Source organism: Trichomycterus rosablanca, chromosome 8, assembly GCF_030014385.1.
Source record: "Trichomycterus rosablanca isolate fTriRos1 chromosome 8, fTriRos1.hap1, whole genome shotgun sequence".
Lineage (NCBI taxonomy): Eukaryota > Metazoa > Chordata > Actinopteri > Siluriformes > Trichomycteridae > Trichomycterus > Trichomycterus rosablanca.
The window spans coordinates 38,486,319-38,506,590 of NC_085995.1; the positions used below are offsets into that span (position 1 = coordinate 38,486,319).

Sequence of the window (20,272 nt, forward strand, 5' to 3'; positions counted from 1 at the left end):
TGTGTGTGTGTGTGTGTGTGTGTGTGTGTGTGTGTGTGTGTTTGGAACATGAATGGAAAGTTCAGAAATGGAAAGCTGCCAGGGAAAGTCGCATATTGGGTTTATTTTTAAAGGCGATCTCAGGCTGCGTTTTTATCATCTGCGGTTCGGATCTCTCGCGCTCGCTGCTGCGGTTCAACACCTTACAGTGCTGCAATGTAGCGATCAACCTTCTTTCTGTGAGGCAATAGTGCTACCCACCTTGTTTCTACACTCACTGTCCATGTCATCAGCTCCACTTACCATATAGAAGCACTTTGTAGCTCTACAATTACTGACTGTAGTCCATCTGTTTCTCTGCATGCTTTGTTAGCCCCCTTTCATGCTGTTCTTCGATGGTCAGGACCCCCACAGGACCACCACAGAGCAGGTATTATTTAGGTGGTGGATCATTCTCAGCACTGCAGTGACACTGACATGGTGGTGGTGTGTTAGTGTGTGTTGTGCTGGTATGAGTGGATCAGACACAGCAGCGCTGCTGGAGTTTTTAAACACCTCACTGTCACTGCTGGACCGAGAATAGTCCACCAACCCAAAATATCCAGTCAACGGCGCCACGTGGGCACTGATGAAGGTCTAGAAGACGACATAAACATATTTTACACTGTGCATTATTTTTTGTGTGATCTACACGGACTCCAGGTTAGGAACCTTTGACCTCCATCCTCTTTGTGTGGAAAGTAGCATTCCTCCACAGCATGAACCCCTCATATTCTTTCTGTTTCCTGAGGAAACAATGGCACAGCCAGTTTATCGTGTGAACGCGGCATCAGCGTCGGTACTGTTTACATAGCTAGAGCGTGGTGTGCGCTTTGAGTTGTGAGAAACACACAACTTATGGCCAAAAGTATTTGGACACCTGACTGTATACAAATGGTGTTACAATTAGGGATGTCCCGATCACGTTTTTTTTGTTCCCGATCTCGATCATTAATTTTGATCCCGATCCGATACCGAGTCTCAAACCGATTCTTGTATTTTCTAGATATGGTCTAGATAAGAGCTAGATAATACTGTGTGAACAGTGCACACTTCAAGTACATTACAGTTATTCAAATTAATCCAATGTACATGTTTAACAACTGAATAGCTCTGCAGTGCTGTAGGAAAACAATTGCCTGCATCCAAGCTATTGCTTAATTAAGCAATAGAACACGAGAGGTCGTGTGTTATCGTGAATAACACACGACCTCGAGTGTTCTATTGCTTTTATACAACAGTTTTTACAAAATAAAGAAAGAAAATAAATCAAAGAAGCCCTGAATTTCATAATAAATATGCTTTAATATTGACAATACCTTCCGCCAAAAAGTAGTTCCACAACCAATATAAAGTTTAACACTACAAAGCAGACATCCCAAGTTGCAAAAACGCATTTCAGGGAGGTAAGAACAACAAGAAGAAGAAAAAAGCAAGAACCTCCGAAGGGGAAAAAAGAAATAAAAAAACCTCTCGTACACACCAAAGGCTATGGATGAAAACAGAACTACTAGGAGCTGCTAACTGGCTTAACTAACTGTTCGCGTTACAAACACATTAAAGTTCCCTAAATAGTGCACTAGATTGTGTATCAGATCATGGATATATGCTCCCTACATAGTGCACTAGATAGTGAATTAGACAATTGGTCATGTTCCCTACACAGTGCGCTAGATTGTGTATCACATAACGGATTTAAAACGCGACCGGGAATAACGCCTGTGTCGCCTGCGTGCGCGTTTGTGTGCATGAAGCTCGTCGTTAATGGCAACGCGTCAGCGGAGTAATACAGTTGTGGTGTGAAAAGGCCGTGCTGTTATCACCAATATCAGCACGTTTAGAACGCTTCTCAACCAATCAGATTGTGAGGTCGGAACTACCTGTTGTATAATCTTCTTTTATTTTTACAAAATAAAAGTAAACAAACTTAGTGCAGCATTGTGGTAGTGAAACTAGAACACTCGGAATGAAGTGAAGGTTCTTTTTGAGGAACATCAGCGTCTCTGCCGTGTTAGCGGACGGCCGGTTCTTCTTCTCATCACATAATAATAATAAACTCGCCGTATTCGACTGAGTTTATTCTTTAGGTGCCGTATTAAATCGGTAGTAATTGTAGTAACCAAACCCACGTTTGGTTAAATGATATCTGGTTTGTTTCTTATGAGCCACCGTACTTGTATCGTGACGATGGTTTGATGGACGTTTCTATGCGAAGTGAGTGTGTTTTGACCCTTTGGGGCTTCCATAGTGCATGGAATAGCGTGCTTGGCTAACGCGATGACTCTAGCTGTCCGCTATTCGGTACCGTAACAGAAGAAGTTAATAAAGTGTTAAACGCTCCCGACAATTAGTGAATACAGCGTGTATTTATTTCTTTATTAAGCGAGTGCGTCACTACCACGCTCGGTTACATAACTAAGCCAATCAGACATCCCTAGTTACAAACGGCCACTCTTCTGAGAAGGCTTCTCCCAAGACTTTAAAGTATATCTGTGGGAATTTGTGCCCTAGCATTCGTGTGGCTGGGCAAGAAAGCCACCAGAGCTGTTGATGAGTGGTGCTGAGTTTCAGGGCTCATTGCAGTACACGGGAGTTTGCTTTGTGCACAGGGGCACAGTCTTGCTGGGACGGGTAAGGGCCTTCCCTAAACTGTTGCTGCGAAGTTCTGGTTCAAAGTACTTTTGTCCCAATAATGTTAACGGACACTGATGCACCGGCACTGATCAGGCTGCGCATCCTGTCACTCCCTCACTCACATCTTAGTTCAATTTGAGGCGGTCAAACCACCTACTGGCATGATTTTGGAGGGAAGAAGGAAACCCACTTACCTGTAGACAATCTTTGTGGACCAAGGATTGTAGTCGAACACAAAACATACCAAAGTCTTGATACTCAAACACTAACACTGACCAGAGGCTCAGCTCCATGATTCTTATCCAGGTTATAGAGACTTGCACCGTGACTCAAAGTGAAGTGTTAATTTACATATAAATTATACCTGGGATTCGTTTAATTCCAGTTTGTCTGTGGACATTTTAAAGTGTCGATGTGACAGAACACAGATGCTCGTCTGGTGTCCTAAAACTTGTTCTGGTTCTGGTTCCCTGATCTTTTGACTGGAACATTACTGAACTGTAGAGAAGACACAGTGATGGTCTGATGAATCTCCTAACTAACACTCAACAGTTCTAGATCATTCTGTCATTTAACTCAGTTGACTGGACCAAAGTTTTTGTATTGTGCCCTCTAGTGGAAGGATCATGTTTACACAGTCCAGATCATTTTAATTCTTTGGAACATTTAACATTTACATTTTTGGCATTTAGCAGATGCTTTAATTCAAAGTTACTTACAGTACTGAGACAGTATACAGTCTAAGCAATTAAGGGCCCAACAGAGGCAACCTGGCAGTGAAGGGGTTTGAACCAGCAACCTTATGCTTATTAGTCCAGTACTTTAACCGATAGGCTACAACAGGGGTTTTCAAGAGTACTTGTCTGGGGGGGCGCGAGTGCACCAATGCTGTGGTCTGGGGACACGATAACGGGCTTTGTTTAAAAACTATCCAGTATGACGGGCAGGCAGTCTCTGTGAATGATTCCTTTTGTTTGCTCTCGGGTGTTAGGAGGCGCCACAGCAAATCCACCACAGTTTTTATGCACCACTTGTCGCATTTCTCCTATTTATCTGGACTTGAGACTGGCACTAAGGGTGCACTGATGCCCCCCCCCCCCCCCCCCCCTCCCCAATGGTTAGCTTCGCATACCACCATGCACCTTCTGTATTTGAATACAGGCAGCTAACAGTCACGTTAACCAACAAGTAGGCATTTAATGTTGCAGCGCCTCCTTCAGACACCATATGATCACAAATGTCACCAAGTGTATGCCATGATTGCAGCCATAGATGCTCCAGACACGCCCAAGATGATTTAAAGTAGGGATGCATCAATACCATTTTTTTCCCAACCGAGTACAAGTACATGTATTTTTGTACTTGCCGATACCGATACCAATACCTATTTAGAATGATGGAGTTAATGAGTTGGAGGTTAATAAATATTTTTGCAATGTTGGTGTGTTATGTTTTGTTGTTATGTTTTGTAGAGAACGATCAGGTCAGAAATACTGTAAAACGTGTGTGTGCTGATGTATTCTGATATAAACTATATTATCCCCCCGTCCCACCTGTTTACACTCCTCTCCTGCGTTTCCCCTCACACCGTATCCTGCGTTCTCATTGGCTGTTCGACATGTCACTCATTCCCAGTCGCACATCTCAGATCAGATATCTGACGTACTAGAAAACTCGAGCGCTCGGCGAGCCGGTCGGATCGAGTTGTTGGATAGTTCACACTCGGCGATCGAGAGCCGAGTTCTGATCGCCGAGCGAACGCCGAGTCGCTCCCGAGCCGGCAGATCTAGCGCCGACCGGTCGCCGAGCGAAAATCAGGGCAAAAATCGTGTAGTGTGAACCGGGCATAACGCAGCGACGTGCACTAGGCTCACGGTATCGGATGTTCAGTATCGGAGCCTCGTTTGTGAATGCGAGTACGAGTTAATGAGCGCGGTATCGGTACTCATGCATCTCTAATTTAAAGTTTGGCACCTGTATTTTGTTCCACTTGTTTCTTGTATTTGTATCATTGTGCGTTTGAAACGGTCGTCTGTCTGTTTTGCAGGAACCAGGCTCGTACCCGTCCGCCCCCCACGTCCAGGGTCCAGGCGGCGCTATGGTGACGCAGCCGGGCGGCGGGGGCATGGCGACTAACCACAGTAACGCTGCGTATCTGAACGAACTGCAGAAGCAGCAGCAGCAGATGCAGATGATGAATCAGCAGCAGAAACAGTTTCTCCTGGGACAGCAGAGGCAGATGATGGCTGAGCAGGTGAGAGAGAGGAGAGAGAGGAGAGAGAGGAGAGAGAGGGGAGAGAGCCCCAACATAAAGTGATCAGACAGAAACGTAACACACGTCCTGCCATTACATGACACACGTGCTAAACATGGCATTAAAACCCAAATAAATAAATACATAAATAATATACATTATTGTGTAACTGCAGTGACATTAAAGGGTCATGATTGGTAGATTCCTCTCACCTTCTGAAAGCATGCAGGAGGTGGATTGGCTGCTGTAATTTACCCCCATGTGACACAGCCTCTTTCAGGATGACGTTTGTGAACGAATGAATCATGTCGAACACTCCTGAACTCCCCACACTCCGTTTTGTTAATGTAAGAGCTCTTCAACATACAACTCGTGATCAGAAAAAGTTGGGACGGTATGGAAAATGTAAATAAAATAAAATCACAGAGTTTCTTACATTGACTTTGACTTTTATTTGATGTCAGACAGGATGAACCTGAGATATTTCATCTTTTATCTGCTCAACTTCATTTCATTTATTAATAAACATCCATTCCTGCATTTCAGGCCTGCAACACGTTCCAAAAAAAGTTGGGACGGTAAAGCATTTACCACTTTGTAATGTTGTTGTTCCTTTTCACCACTTAAAAGAGGTTTCGGCACCGAGGAGACCGAGTGATTTAGTGTTTCAGCTTTTAGTTTGTCTCGTTCTTCCTGCAAACACGTCTGAAGATGTGCAGCAGTGCGGGGGGGGGGGGGGGGGGGGGTCGTCGTCGTTTCAAAATCCTCCACACGTTCTCTATTGGGTACAGGTCAGGACTGCAGGCAGGTCGGTCCAGTACTCGTACCCTCTTCTTCCGCAGATACGCCTTTGTAATGAGTGCAGCAGGGGGATTTGCATCGTCTTGTTGAGAAATGCTGGACGTCCCTGGAAAAGACGACGTGTTGAAGGCAGCACATGTTGCTCTAAGATCTCAAAGTACTTTTCTGCATTAATGCTGCACCACAGAAGTGTTAATGACCTTTATCAAGGGCACTGACACGCCCCCATACCACGATACACCCTGGCACTGACACGCCCCATACCATAATACACCCTGGTACTGACACACCCCATACCATGATACACCCTGGTACTGACACACCCCATACCATGATACACCCTGGTACTGACACGCTCCATACCATGATACACCCTGGTACTGACACACCCCATACCATGATACACCCTGGTACTGACACACCCCATACCATGATACACCCTGGTACTGACACACCCCATACCATGATACACCCTGGTACTGACACACCCCATACCATGATACACCCTGGTACTGACACACCCCATACCATGACAGACCCTGGTACTGACACACCCCATACCATGACAGACCCTGGTACTGACACACCCCCATACCATGATACACCCTGGTACTGACACACCCCCATACCATGATACACCCTGGTACTGACACACCCCATACCATGACAGACCCTGGTACTGACACACCCCATACCATGATACACCCTGGTACTGACACACCCCATACCATGACAGACCCTGGTACTGACACACCCCCATACCATGATACACCCTGGTACTGACACACCCCATACCATGACAGACCCTGGTACTGACACACCCCCATACCATGATACACCCTGGTACTGACACACCCCATACCATGACAGACCCTGGTACTGACACACCCCATACCATGATACACCCTGGTACTGACACACCCCATACCATGATACACCCTGGTACTGACACACCCCCATAACATGACACACCCTGGTACTGACACACCCCCATACCATGATACACCCTGGTACTGACACACCCCTATACCATGATACACCCTGGTACTGACACGCCCCATACCATGATACACCCTGGTACTGACACGCCCCATACCATGATACACCCTGGTACTGACACACCCCATACCATGATACACCCTGGTACTGACACACCCCCATAACATGACACACCCTGGTACTGACACGCCCCCATACCATGACACACCCTGGTACTGACACACCCCATACCATGATACACCCTGGTACTGACACACCCCCATAACATGACACACCCTGGTACTGACACACCCCCATAACATGACACACCCTGGTACTGACACACCCCTATACCATGATACACCCTGGTACTGACACGCCCCATACCATGATACACCCTGGTACTGACACACCCCATACCATGATACACCCTGGTACTGACACACCCCCATAACATGACACACCCTGGTACTGACACGCCCCCATACCATGACAGACCCTGGTACTGACACCCCCCCATACCATGATACACCCTGGTACTGACACACCCCCATACCATGATACACCCTGGCACTGACACACCCCCATACCATGATACACCCTGGTACTGACACACCCCCATACCATGACGGACCCTGGTACTGACACACCCCCATACCATGATACACCCTGGTACTGACACACCCCATACCATGATACACCCTGGTACTGACACACCCCATACCATGATACACCCTGGTACTGACACACCCCATACCATGATACACCCTGGTACTGACACACCCCATACCATGATACACCCTGGTACTGACACACCCCCATACCATGACACACCCTGGTACTGACACACCCCCATACCATGACACACCCTGGTACTGACACACCCCCATACCATGACACACCCTGGTACTGACACCCCCCCCATACCATAACAGACCCTGGTACTGACACCCCCCCCATACCATAACAGACCCTGGTACTGACACACGCCCATACCATGACAGACCCTGGTACTGACACACTCCCATACCATGACACACCCTGGTACTGACACCCCCCCCCATACCATAACAGACCCTGGTACTGACACACTCCCATACCATGACACACCCTGGTACTGACACCCCCCCCATACCATAACAGACCCTGGTACTGACACCCCCCCCATACCATAACAGACCCTGGTACTGACACACGCCCATACCATGACAGACCCTGGTACTGACACACGCCCATACCATGACACACCCTGGTACTGACACCCCCCCCATACCATAACAGACCCTGGTACTGACACCCCCCCCATACCATAACAGACCCTGGTACTGACACACGCCCATACCATGACAGACCCTGGTACTGACACCCCCCCATACCATGACACACCCTGGTACTGACACACCCCCATAACATGACACACCCTGGTACTGACACACCCCCATACCATGACACACCCTGGTACTGACACCCCCCCCATACCATAACAGACCCTGGTACTGACACACCCCCCCATACCATGACAGACCCTGGTACTGACACACCGCATACCATGATACACCCTGGTACTGACACACCCCCATACCATGACACACCCTGGTACTGACACACCCCATACCATGATACACCCTGGTACTGACACACCCCATACCATAACAGACCCTGGTACTGACACCCCCCCCATACCATAACAGACCCTGGTACTGACACACGCCCATACCATGACACACCCTGGTACTGACACACCCCCATAACATGATACACCCTGGTACTGACACACGCCCATACCATGACACACCCTGGTACTGACACACCCCCATAACATGATACACCCTGGTACTGACACACTTCATACCATGATACACCCTGGTACTGACACACCCCATACCATGATACACCCTGGTACTGACACACCCCCATAACATGACACACCCTGGTACTGACACGCCCCCATACCATGACAGACCCTGGTACTGACACACGCCCATACCATGACACACCCTGGTACTGACACACCCCCATAACATGACACACCCTGGTACTGACACACCCCCATACCATGACACACCCTGGTACTGACACACCCCCATACCATGACACACCCTGGTATTGACACACCCCCATACCATGACAGACCCTGGTACTGACACCCCCCCCATACCATGACACACCCTGGTACTGACACACCCCCATACCATGACAGACCCTGGTACTGACACCCCCCCATACCATAACAGACCCTGGTACTGACACACCCCCATACCATGACACACCCTGGTACTGACACCCCCCATACCATGATACACCCTGGTACTGACACACCCCCATACCATGACACACCCTGGTACTGACACCCCCCCCCATACCATAACAGACCCTGGTACTGACACCCCCCCATACCATAACAGACCCTGGTACTGACACCCCCCCCATACCATGACACACCCTGGTACTGACACACCCCCATACCATGACACACCCTGGTACTGACACACCCCCATACCATGACACACCCTGGTACTGACACCCCCCCCATACCATAACAGACCCTGGTACTGACACCCCCCCCATACCATAACAGACCCTGGTACTGACACCCCCCCCATACCATGACACACCCTGGTACTGACACACCCCCATACCATGACAGACCCTGGTACTGACACACCCCCATACCATGACAGACCCTGGTACTGACACACCCCCATACCATGACAGACCCTGGTACTGACACACCCCCATACCATGACACACCCTGGTACTGACACACCCCCATACCATGACACACCCTGGTACTGACACCCCCCCATACCATAACAGACCCTGGTACTGACACCCCCCCCATACCATAACAGACCCTGGTACTGACACACCCCCATACCATGACACACCCTGGTACTGACACACCCCCATACCATGACACACCCTGGTACTGACACCCCCCCCCCATACCATAACAGACCCTGGTACTGACACCCCCCCCATACCATAACAGACCCTGGTACTGACACCCCCCCCCATACCATGACACACCCTGGTACTGACACACCCCCATACCATGACACACCCTGGTACTGACACACCCCCATACCATGACACACCCTGGTACTGACACCCCCCCCATACCATAACAGACCCTGGTACTGACACACCCCCATACCATGACACACCCTGGTACTGACACACCCCCATACCATGACACACCCTGGTACTGACACACCCCCATACCATGACACACCCTGGTACTGACACACCCCCATACCATAACAGACCCTGGTACTGACACCCCCCCCATACCATAACAGACCCTGGTACTGACACACCCCCATACCATGACACACCCTGGTACTGACACACCCCCATACCATGACACACCCTGGTACTGACACCCCCCCCATACCATGACACACCCTGGTACTGACACACCCCCATAACATGACACACCCTGGTACTGACACACCCCCATACCATGACACACCCTGGTACTGACACCCCCCCCATACCATAACAGACCCTGGTACTGACACACACCCCCATACCATGACAGACCCTGGTACTGACACACCCCATACCATGATACACCCTGGTACTGACACACCCCCATACCATGACACACCCTGGTACTGACACACCCCCATACCATGATACACCCTGGTACTGACACACCCCCATACCATGACACACCCTGGTACTGACACCCCCCCCCATACCATGACAGACCCTGGTACTGACACCCCCCCCCATACCATGACAGACCCTGGTACTGACACCCCCCCATACCATAACAGACCCTGGTACTGACACCCCCCCATACCATAACAGACCCTGGTACTGACACCCCCCCCCATACCATGACAGACCCTGGTACTGACACCCCCCCATACCATGACACACCCTGGTACTGACACCCCCCCCATACCATGATACACCCTGGTACTGACACCCCCCCATACCATGACAGACCCTGGTACTGACACCCCCCCATACCATGACACACCCTGGTACTGACACACCCCCATACCATAACAGACCCTGGTACTGACACCCCCCCATACCATGACACACCCTGGTACTGACACCCCCCCCATACCATGATACACCCTGGTACTGACACACCCCCATACCATGACAGACCCTGGTACTGACACCCCCCCCATACCATGACACACCCTGGTACTGACACCCCCCCATACCATGACACACCCTGGTACTGACACCCCCCCCATACCATGATACACCCTGGTACTGACACACCCCCATACCATGATACACCCTGGTACTGACACACCCCCATACCATGACAGACCCTGGTACTGACACACCCCCATACCATGACAGACCCTGGTACTGACACCCCCCCATACCATGACAGACCCTGGTACTGACACACTCTCATACCATGACACACCCTGGTACTGACACACCCTCATACCATGACAGACCCTGGTACTGACACACCCTCATACCATGACAGACCCTGGTACTGACACACCCTCATACCATGACAGACCCTGGTACTGACACACCCCCATACAATGACAGACCCTGGCACTGACACACCCTCATACCATGACAGACCCTGGCACTGACACACCCTCATACCATGATACACCCTGGCTTTTGGACTTGTTGCTGATAACAGTCTGGATGGTCCTGGAAGATCACAGGGACTCGGCTTAAGCTTGCACCCCTGGCCTTTACACACTGAAATTCCTTATTAATGATATTCTGCACTGTAGAGGGAGAAATATGCAAATCCCTTCCAATCTTTCTTAGAGGTTCATTGTTTTTAAACATTTCAATCATTTCCTCACACATTTTTGGACAAACTGGATCCTCTGATCATCTTTACTCATCAGAGACTCTCAGCCTTTCCTGGATGCTGCTTTTGTACCAAACCATGATTACAATCACCTGTTTAAAATCACATCATTATTTAGTTCTTTCACCTCATTACTAGAACTAAATTAACCCCCGTCCCAACTTTTTTGGAATGTCTTGCAGGCCTGAAATGCAGGAATGGATGTTTGTTAATAAATGAAATGAAGTTGAGCAGATAAAACACTTCTATTTGTTTATATTTTTTATTACAACCCCAAATCAGAACATGATGTCCAACACACAAGTTTGTATTTTATGTTGTTTTTAATTTTTAAGGATTTTTCTTAATTATCTTTCCTTTCTGTTGTTTTCCTCTCTTCTCTTGTACTGCTGTAACTATTAATTTCCCTGATTGGATCAGTATTAAGTCTCATCCTACACTTATAATCAACTATTTGAACTTGTCATGTTGTTGGTCGTTCTCTAGAGGGCAGCAGCATTTAATGAACAGATGATGATTTGTTAAATTCATGCGTCTAAACTAGAACCTGTTATATTTGTGCCCCTGAATCAGGAAAAGCAGCAGCGGCAGCAGCAGGAGCAGCAGTTGCAGAGGCACCTGACCCGCCCGCCACCTCAGTACCAGGACCAGCAGAACCCGTCTGCTCAACAGAACCCATTCCAGCAGCAGCCACAGGTCTCCCAGTTCCCAGGTACCTGCCACAAACTTCAAACATTTCTCACCCGAGGTCCTCAAACCCCCACCTAAACCCACCCAGAGTCCTGCCCCCCCCACCCACCCAGAGTCCTGTCCCCCCACCCAGAGTCCTGTCCTGCCACCCAAACCCACCCAGAGTCCAGTCCCCCTCACCCACCCACCCACCCAGAGTCCAGTTCCCCTCACCCACCCACCCACCCAGAGTCCAGTCCCCCTCACCCACCCACCCACCCACCCAGAGTCCAGTCCCCCTCACCCACCCACCCACCCAGAGTCCAGTCCCCCTCACCCACCCACCCACCCAGAGTCCAGTCCCCCTCACCCACCCACCCACCCAGAGTCCAGTCCCCCTCAAACACCCACCCACCCAGAGTCCAGTCCCCCTCACCCACCCACCCACCCAGAGTCCAGTCCCCCTCACCCACCCACCCACCCAGAGTCCAGTCCCCCTCACCCACCCACCCACCCAGAGTCCAGTCCCCCTCACCCACCCACCCACCCAGAGTCCACCCAGAGTCCAGTCCCCCTCACCCACCCACCCACCCAGAGTCCAGTCCCCCTCAAACACCCACCCACCGAGAGTCCAGTCCCCCTCACCCACCCACCCACCCAGAGTCCAGTCCCCCTCACCCACCCACCCACCCAGAGTCCAGTCCCCCTCACCCACCCACCCACCCAGAGTCCACCCAGAGTCCAGTCCCCCTCACCCACCCACCCACCCAGAGTCCAGTCCCCCTCACCCACCCACCCACCCAGAGTCCAGTCCCCCTCAAACACCCACCCACCGAGAGTCCAGTCCCCCTCACCCACCCACCCACCCAGAGTCCACCCAGAGTCCAGTCCCCCTCACCCACCCACCCACCCAGAGTCCAGTCCCCCTCACCCACCCACCCACCCAGAGTCCAGTCCCCCTCACCCACCCAGAGTCCAGTCCCCCTCACCCACCCAGAGTCCTGTCCTGCCACCCAAACTCACCCAGAGTCCTGTCCCCCCACCCAGAGTCCTGTCCCCCCACCCAGAGTCCTGTCCTGCCACCTAAACCCACCCAGAGTCCAGTCCCCCTCACCCACCCACCCACCCAGAGTCCTGTCCCCCCACCCACCCACCCACCCAGAGTCCAGTCCCCCTCACCCACCCACCCACCCAGAGTCCAGTCCCCCTCACCCACCCACCCACCCAGAGTCCAGTCCCCCCACCCAGAGTCCTGTCCTGCCACCCAAACCCACCCAGAGTTCTGTCCCCCTCACCCAGAGTCCTGTCCTGCCACCCAAACCCACCCAGAGTCCAGTCCCCCTCACCCAGAGTTCTGTCCCCCTCACCCAGAGTCCTGTCCTGCCACCCAAACCCACCCAGAGTCCTGTCCCCCCACCCAGAGTTCTGTCCCCCTCACCCAGAGTCCTGTCCTGCCACCCAAACCCACCCAGAGTCCTGTCCCCCCACCCAGAGTTCTGTCCCCCTCACCCAGAGTCCTGTCCTGCCACCCAAACCCACCCAGAGTCCTGTCCCCCCACCCAGAGTTCTGTCCCCCTCACCCAGAGTCCTGTCCTGCCACCCAAACCCACCCAGAGTCCTGTCCCCCCACCCAGAGTTCTGTCCCCCCACCCAGAGTTCTGTCCCCCTCACCCAGAGTCCTGTCCTGCCACCCAAACCCACCCAGAGTCCAGTCCCCCTCACCCAGAGTTCTGTCCCCCTCACCCAGAGTCCTGTCCTGCCACCCAAACCCACCCAGAGTCCTGTCCCCCCATCCAGAGTTCTGTCCCCCTCACCCACCCACCCACCCAGACACCTGTCCTGCCACCCAAACCCACCCAGAGTCCTGTCCCCCTCGAGTCCTGTCCCCCCACCCAGAGTCCTGTCCTGCCACCCAAACCCACCCAGAGTCCTGTCCCCCTCACCCACCCAAACCCACCCAGAGTCCTGTCCCCCTCACCCACCCACCCACCCAGAGTCCTGCCCGCTCACCCAACCCCACCCAGAGTCCTGCCCCCTCCCAGAATTCTGTCCCCCAAACCCACCCAGAGTTCTGTCCCTTCTGTCCCCCGCCATCCAAACCCACCAAGACTTCTGCCCCCCCCCCCCCCCCCCCTGAGTTTTATATATTTCCACCCTGTTTATAGAGCCTGTGGCGTCGGGGTTGAATACAGGCGCGGCTTTGTTCCCTGTAAACATTCAGCCCACCTGATATGCAAAGTCTGCTTACTGACTCACTCGCTCATTTGAATGGCAAACAAACAGTCAGGATCGTAACTGTTCGCCGCCGCCGCCTCGCACACCGACAAAAATAATCATTAAATATGGGGCTGGAAAACCGCGGCTCTGGAGGTTGGCAGTATTGTTTTAACTAGTGTTTCCAGTTTTTGTTTACTGACCAAATGTCTAAATAATGCACCTTTGTGACACTAGCAACAGGTTTGCTGCAGTAACATTTACGTGTAGTTCATTATTCAATATTTCCACTGTGGCTTCAGTTATTAGTGATGCTTAGACACGACGTGCAGCACTTTAAGATGGTGGGCTACAACCAGAAACCCAACAAAACAGAACAAAACAGTGCCACAACAGATCAAATAAAGATTCCTTAATTACGCACGTTGAAACATCTTTGTTACCTCGCTAGGTTAAATCTTCACCCCAGTCTCCCCCTAAGAAACAACTGCTTTAATTCTTGAAGCACTAGGACTTAAAAATGCCATATAAGATATTAAAAAACCAGTTTAATTCTACATCCTTACAGTTAGACAAACACCCTAATCCTTATGTACACACGTATAGACACAAATCGACGTGACACTCTGACTTTGATCTATTATTCAGCCGTGATAACAGTCGTAGCAGCTGACATGGCAGTAAGAAACAAACAAACAAACTCTAAGCTGTGGTGGCATTTGTGCACTGTTAAAAATAATAAAATATATTATTAAATTATTAAGACGAGATAAAATAAGCAGCGCAGCGCGATATTCCGCTAGCACACCACCGGTCGGCTGGGCGCCATCTAGCGGACATAATTGGCAGTGCCTGCAGCAGATACTAATTGGCCACCGTATCTGCAGGGTGGGGGCCGGACTATGTGTGGGTGGGATCTTCATACGCTGTGTAAGGACCCTGATAGAATGCAGGAGCGAGAAGAGGAGGGCTATGCACGTGTCGGAAGAGGCGTGTACAGCGACGTGCTCTTCTCGGATGCAATCTGGTATCTGTCAGCAGCGGAAGACAAATCGAGTCGCTAAATCGGGAGGAAAATGCATTAAAAAAAATAAGCAGACAGAAATGCCATAAAATGACACATTTGTGTTAATTGTGGCATTAAAACATTAATAAATAAGTAAATTAATTCTGTTCATGCCTGTTGGTTGATTAAATGTATAAAACTGCTCGTGTTCCCTCACTGATTCTCTCTCTTGGCCCCGTTAGGTTCGTCTCAGGCGTTGGGCAGCGTGAACCCCCTCGGCGGCCCGGCCCCTGGCGCTCAGCGCATTTTCCAGCAGAATCAAAGCATGATGGGACTCGGGCAGGGTGGCGGTCCTGCACCCGGCGCCCCTCCTGCTGCCAGTCAGGCGGATATGAGCCTGTCGTCCTGCGCTGGCGGGATGGACGGTCAGCAGGTCATTTTCATGCACCCGGCCCACGCCAACCAGCAGAGGCTGCCCGTATCTGCCATACAGAATTACAGGCAGAACATGCTGGCACAGCAGCAGGCTCACCTGAAACAGCAGCAACAGATGGCGCGCATGCCCAACAGCATGCCCAACGCTATGGCAAACAACATGAGCTCCATGGCCAGTTCGTTGCCTGGCACAATGGCCGGCAACATCCAGGGTGGCATGCCCCCACAGGCACAGTCCTGGCAGTCGCAGCAGCATCCAGGTCTCCAGCAGGGCATGGCTGCCCAGCCCAACCACAGTAACGGTGCCATGCCAGCTGGATTCCCCAACTCCGGCTTCCACATGCAACCCAGGATGGCCAAGCTGCCCAGCAACGCCCAGTTCGCCCAGGCCGGTTTGGGTAACAGTGCAGCCGGAAGGGCCATGGTGGGAATGAACCCTGCGCAAATGATGCCCGGTATGGCCCAACAGAGAAACCCCGGCGCCAGCATGGCACAGCAGCAGCCTCAGCAGGGGCAGCAAGCGCCACCGCAGGTGCAGCAGGTGCTGCCCGATCTGGCGCCGTTCGGCCAGCCGCAGGGCGCTCAGGTGCCCAATCGTACCGCCGGCATGCAGTGCAACCAGGCCTACCAGGTCAATCGGACAGCCAATCAGCAGATGCCGTTTGCGTATAACGCCCAATCGGGGACGAGCCTGGCCGGTTTCCCCGGCGAGAGCGACCTGGACTCTCTTCTGAAGAACCAAACGGAGGAATGGATGGACGATCTGAACGAACTCTTGGCCAGTCATCAGTGATTGGCGCGTTCGGAGGTCCGGCCTTGTTCTCTGGCCTCTATACGAAGCGTGCGAGGAGACTTCGGACTGTGACCTGGTCAAACCTGCTGTACTGTGTGTGTGTGTGAAACGTAAGGGGGTACAGGACCACGCCCCTGTGTGTATTGAGTATTCCCAGGCCTGGGACGACAATACGTAGAGCTAAAAAACATTCTGTCTACTACTGATCCTGTGGCTCAGTATTAAAACCACTGAATCGGACCCGGCGTGACGGGTCAGCGCACGTTCTTCGCCTTCTCGCACCCAATAATTACGGGGTCTGTCTGAAAACCTAGTGAGCTGCCTCGCTGCCGTCTACCTACCTGGGCAGCTGCCTCAGTAGAGAGGATTCTAATAAGACATCGACTCGTAAGGCAGATTATTTAGACGCCTCACTAGGAGCATTTTAAAGAACCTAAGAATTTAGGCACACCCTCTTCTCGGGAGTGTAGGATGATGTAAAATGTAAAAAGTTTTCGGACAGACCCGGTGAATCGTGCCTCTTAGATCTAGATATGTATCGCGGACCCGTGAGTCTATTTGTCAGAAAGTCTCGCACCGATGAGCGCACTTCGTTCTATTTAGGCTGCGTTCACAAGGACGTATTTTTCCCCTCAATAATATAAACTAAATTCCAAAAATAGTTGGGACATGAATTGTTTTCCTTAAAAAAATAAAGAGAAGGTAGAAAGACGGGAGATTTCACGCTCTAACTACGCAACGTTATTATTTCTGTGTGTACATTTACTCCTGTGGCTGGAACGGCTTCCGAAAAAGTTGGGACACGGGCACGTTTACCTCTGTCGTGTTTGTAATCGTTTGGGACTCCAGGAAGGGTATTCGTCATGTTGTGCTACACATTTTCAATAGTACACAAGTCTGGACTGCAGGCAGGACAGTTTGGCACCTGCACACTCTTACCATAGAGCCACACTGCTGTTATGTGTGCCGAATGTGGCCCTGACTTAGTCTGACTCTTATTGGCTCTGACTTAGTCTGACTCTTATTGGCTCTGACTTAGTCTGACTCTTATTGGCTCTGACTTAGTCTGACTCTTATTGGCTCTGACTTAGTCTGACTCTTATTGGCTCTGATCTAGTCTGACTCTTATTGGCTCTGACTTAGTCTGACTCTTATTGGCTCTGATCTAGTCTGACTCTTATTGGCTCTGACCTAGTCTGACTCTTATTGGCTCTGACCTAGTCTGACTCTTATTGGCTCTGACTTAGTCTGACTCTCATTGGCTCTGACTTAGTCTGACTCTTATTGGCTCTGACTTAGTCTGACTCTCATTGGCCCTGACCTAGTCTGACTCTTATTGGCTCTGACTTAGTCTGACTCTCATTGGCTCTGACTTAGTCTGACTCTTATTGGCTCTGACTTAGTCTGACTCTTATTGGCTCTGACTTAGTCTGACTCTTATTGGCCCTGACTTAGTCTGACTCTTATTGGCTCTGACTTAGTCTGACTCTTAATGGCTCTGACCTAGTCTGACTCTTATTGGCCCTGACTTAGTCTGACTCTTATTGGCTCTGACTTAGTCTGACTCTTAATGACTCTGACCTAGTCTGACTCTTATTGGCTCTGACTTAGTCTGACTCTTATTGGCTCTGACTTAGTCTGGCTCTGACTTAGTCTGACTCTTATTGGCTCTGACCTAGTCTGACTCTTATTGGCTCTGACCTAGTCTGACTCTTATTGGCTCTGACTTGGTCTACATTTACATTGGGAATCCAAGCAATGAAGGGGTTGAGGGCCTCGCTCAAGGGCCCAAGAGTGGCAATCTGGCAGATGTGTGGCTTGAGCCTGCAACCTTCTGATTACTAGTCCAGTACCACCTTAACGACTTTGTGCCACACGTTTTCAATAGTACACGGGTCTGGACTGCAGGCAGGCCAGTTTGGCACCTGCACACTTTAAGATTAGAGCCACACTGCTGTTATATGTGCCGAATGTGGCCCTGACTTAGTCTGACTCTTATTGGCTCTGACTTAATCTACATTTACATTGTAAATCCAAGCAATTGAGGCTTGAGGGCCTTGCTCAAGGGCCCAACAGTGGCAGTCTGGCAGATGTGTGGCTTGAACCTGCAACCTTTTAAATACTAGTCCAGTACCCTAACCACTGAACTACCAGAGTCCCTATAGTCTAGATGGGACAGATGGGAAGTTGCCACGCCTTCGGGAGCAGCACACGCCCAATAACCATGACATGCTGGAATTTATGGATTTTAAACTTTACCTTTGTAGTAATCAGGATAAACTTTTTCCTCTTCAGCCCAGAGAACACACAGTCTGTTAGTAGCTGAAATCGGTTTTCTGGTTTCCTGAAACAGTTTAATAATATTATGGACGGTAGACGGTAAAAATCAGTCAATTTCTTGCAATCATGTTGGGGAAATATTGTAAACTGTTAGAATATTGGCTCACGTACGATATGAGAACCACAAACCATCCTCACTTGTTACTGATCCTAATATAAAAGCGTCTCAACTTTTTGGAATGTCTTCCAGCCATCAAATTAGGAATGCAATTACGACCTCTGCTGCCTGGTTGATGGCCGAGGAATAATGCTGATCAGGGTGTGACTCTCGGTACACAAAGCTGATCCGCATATGAACTCGCCTCGTACGGGTGAAAAAATGCAGTCGGGTACTGCACACGTGTCGGAGGCCCCCTCCGACACGTGTGCAGTACCCGACTGCATTTTTTCACCCGTACGAGGCGAGTGTCTCGTACGCCCCGTGTGTCAGTCTCGCTCTCCTCAGTCAGAAGTGGGGATCGGCATCAGTAGAGAGGACCAGAAGGAAAATCGGGGGAAAAATGCAAATAAATAAATAAATAACGTAGACATAGACAATACTTCTGCGTTTATGCATGTTTTGCTCACAGTCTCAACTTTTTTTGGTGTTGAGGTTTGGATTTAAAATAGTAGCACCACCGGCGGTGGCGATTTCAGCAGAAATGAGTCGCCGCTCAGACCAACTGCAGCTTGAATCGGCTTTTTGATGAAATAGACCTTGTTTTGTTTTAGTTTTAATTTAATTCCTTGGAATCGGCGCGTCACACGTGGTTCACGTCGGGGGTTTGTGATGCTGCCGTCTCATTGGCTGTCTCACTTGCTCGATTTGGGAACTGTGGAGTCGGAACCCACCGTTATAATTAAACATCATGTTTACTTTATTAGGGTTACTGCGGCTTCGAGACTAAAGATTAAAGTCTTTTTGTTTTACATGGAAAATGACCAAAAGCAAAAGCAGTTCATCCTCGACTAAGTAATTCTGGTGTAAACACAAATCCTTTAGTTCTAGAGTTTATTAAATGTAAAAAATAATAATTATAATAAAATGCACGTGTGCTCGGGTGGCACAGCATCACTGCCAGCCAGCCTGGGCATCTAAACAGACATGATTGGTGCCCAGTTCGGGGTGTTCATGCCTTCTGGCCAGTGTTTCTGAAACTAACAAAAGAACTAGAACCAGTACTGGAGAAGGAACTGGAACCAAATAAACAGTGGCAGCAAAAAAAAAAAAAAACACTTACACCTACTGAACACCTACATGGTGCACGGATGGCGCCGAGGTCTATTACTCCAGCCCACTACTACTGAGAATCTGGGTTGATGATGATTGGC

The 20,272-nt window shown here is 50.3% G+C and overlaps 1 protein-coding gene across 1 annotated transcript in view; it reads left to right on the plus strand.

Moving 5' to 3' along the window:
• The window catches only part of maml1 (mastermind-like transcriptional coactivator 1), a 33,886-nt gene extending 15,813 nt beyond the window's left edge, over nt 1–18,073 (plus strand). Inside the window, exons 3-5 of the mRNA XM_063000868.1 lie at nt 4,700–4,906; nt 12,078–12,216; nt 15,636–18,073. Coding sequence (XP_062856938.1) covers nt 4,700–4,906; nt 12,078–12,216; nt 15,636–16,621 — 1,332 coding nt within the window. The 3' untranslated portion in view covers nt 16,622–18,073. The remainder of the gene's footprint in view (nt 1–4,699; nt 4,907–12,077; nt 12,217–15,635) is intronic.
• The last annotated feature ends 2,199 nt before the right edge of the window (nt 18,074–20,272 follow it).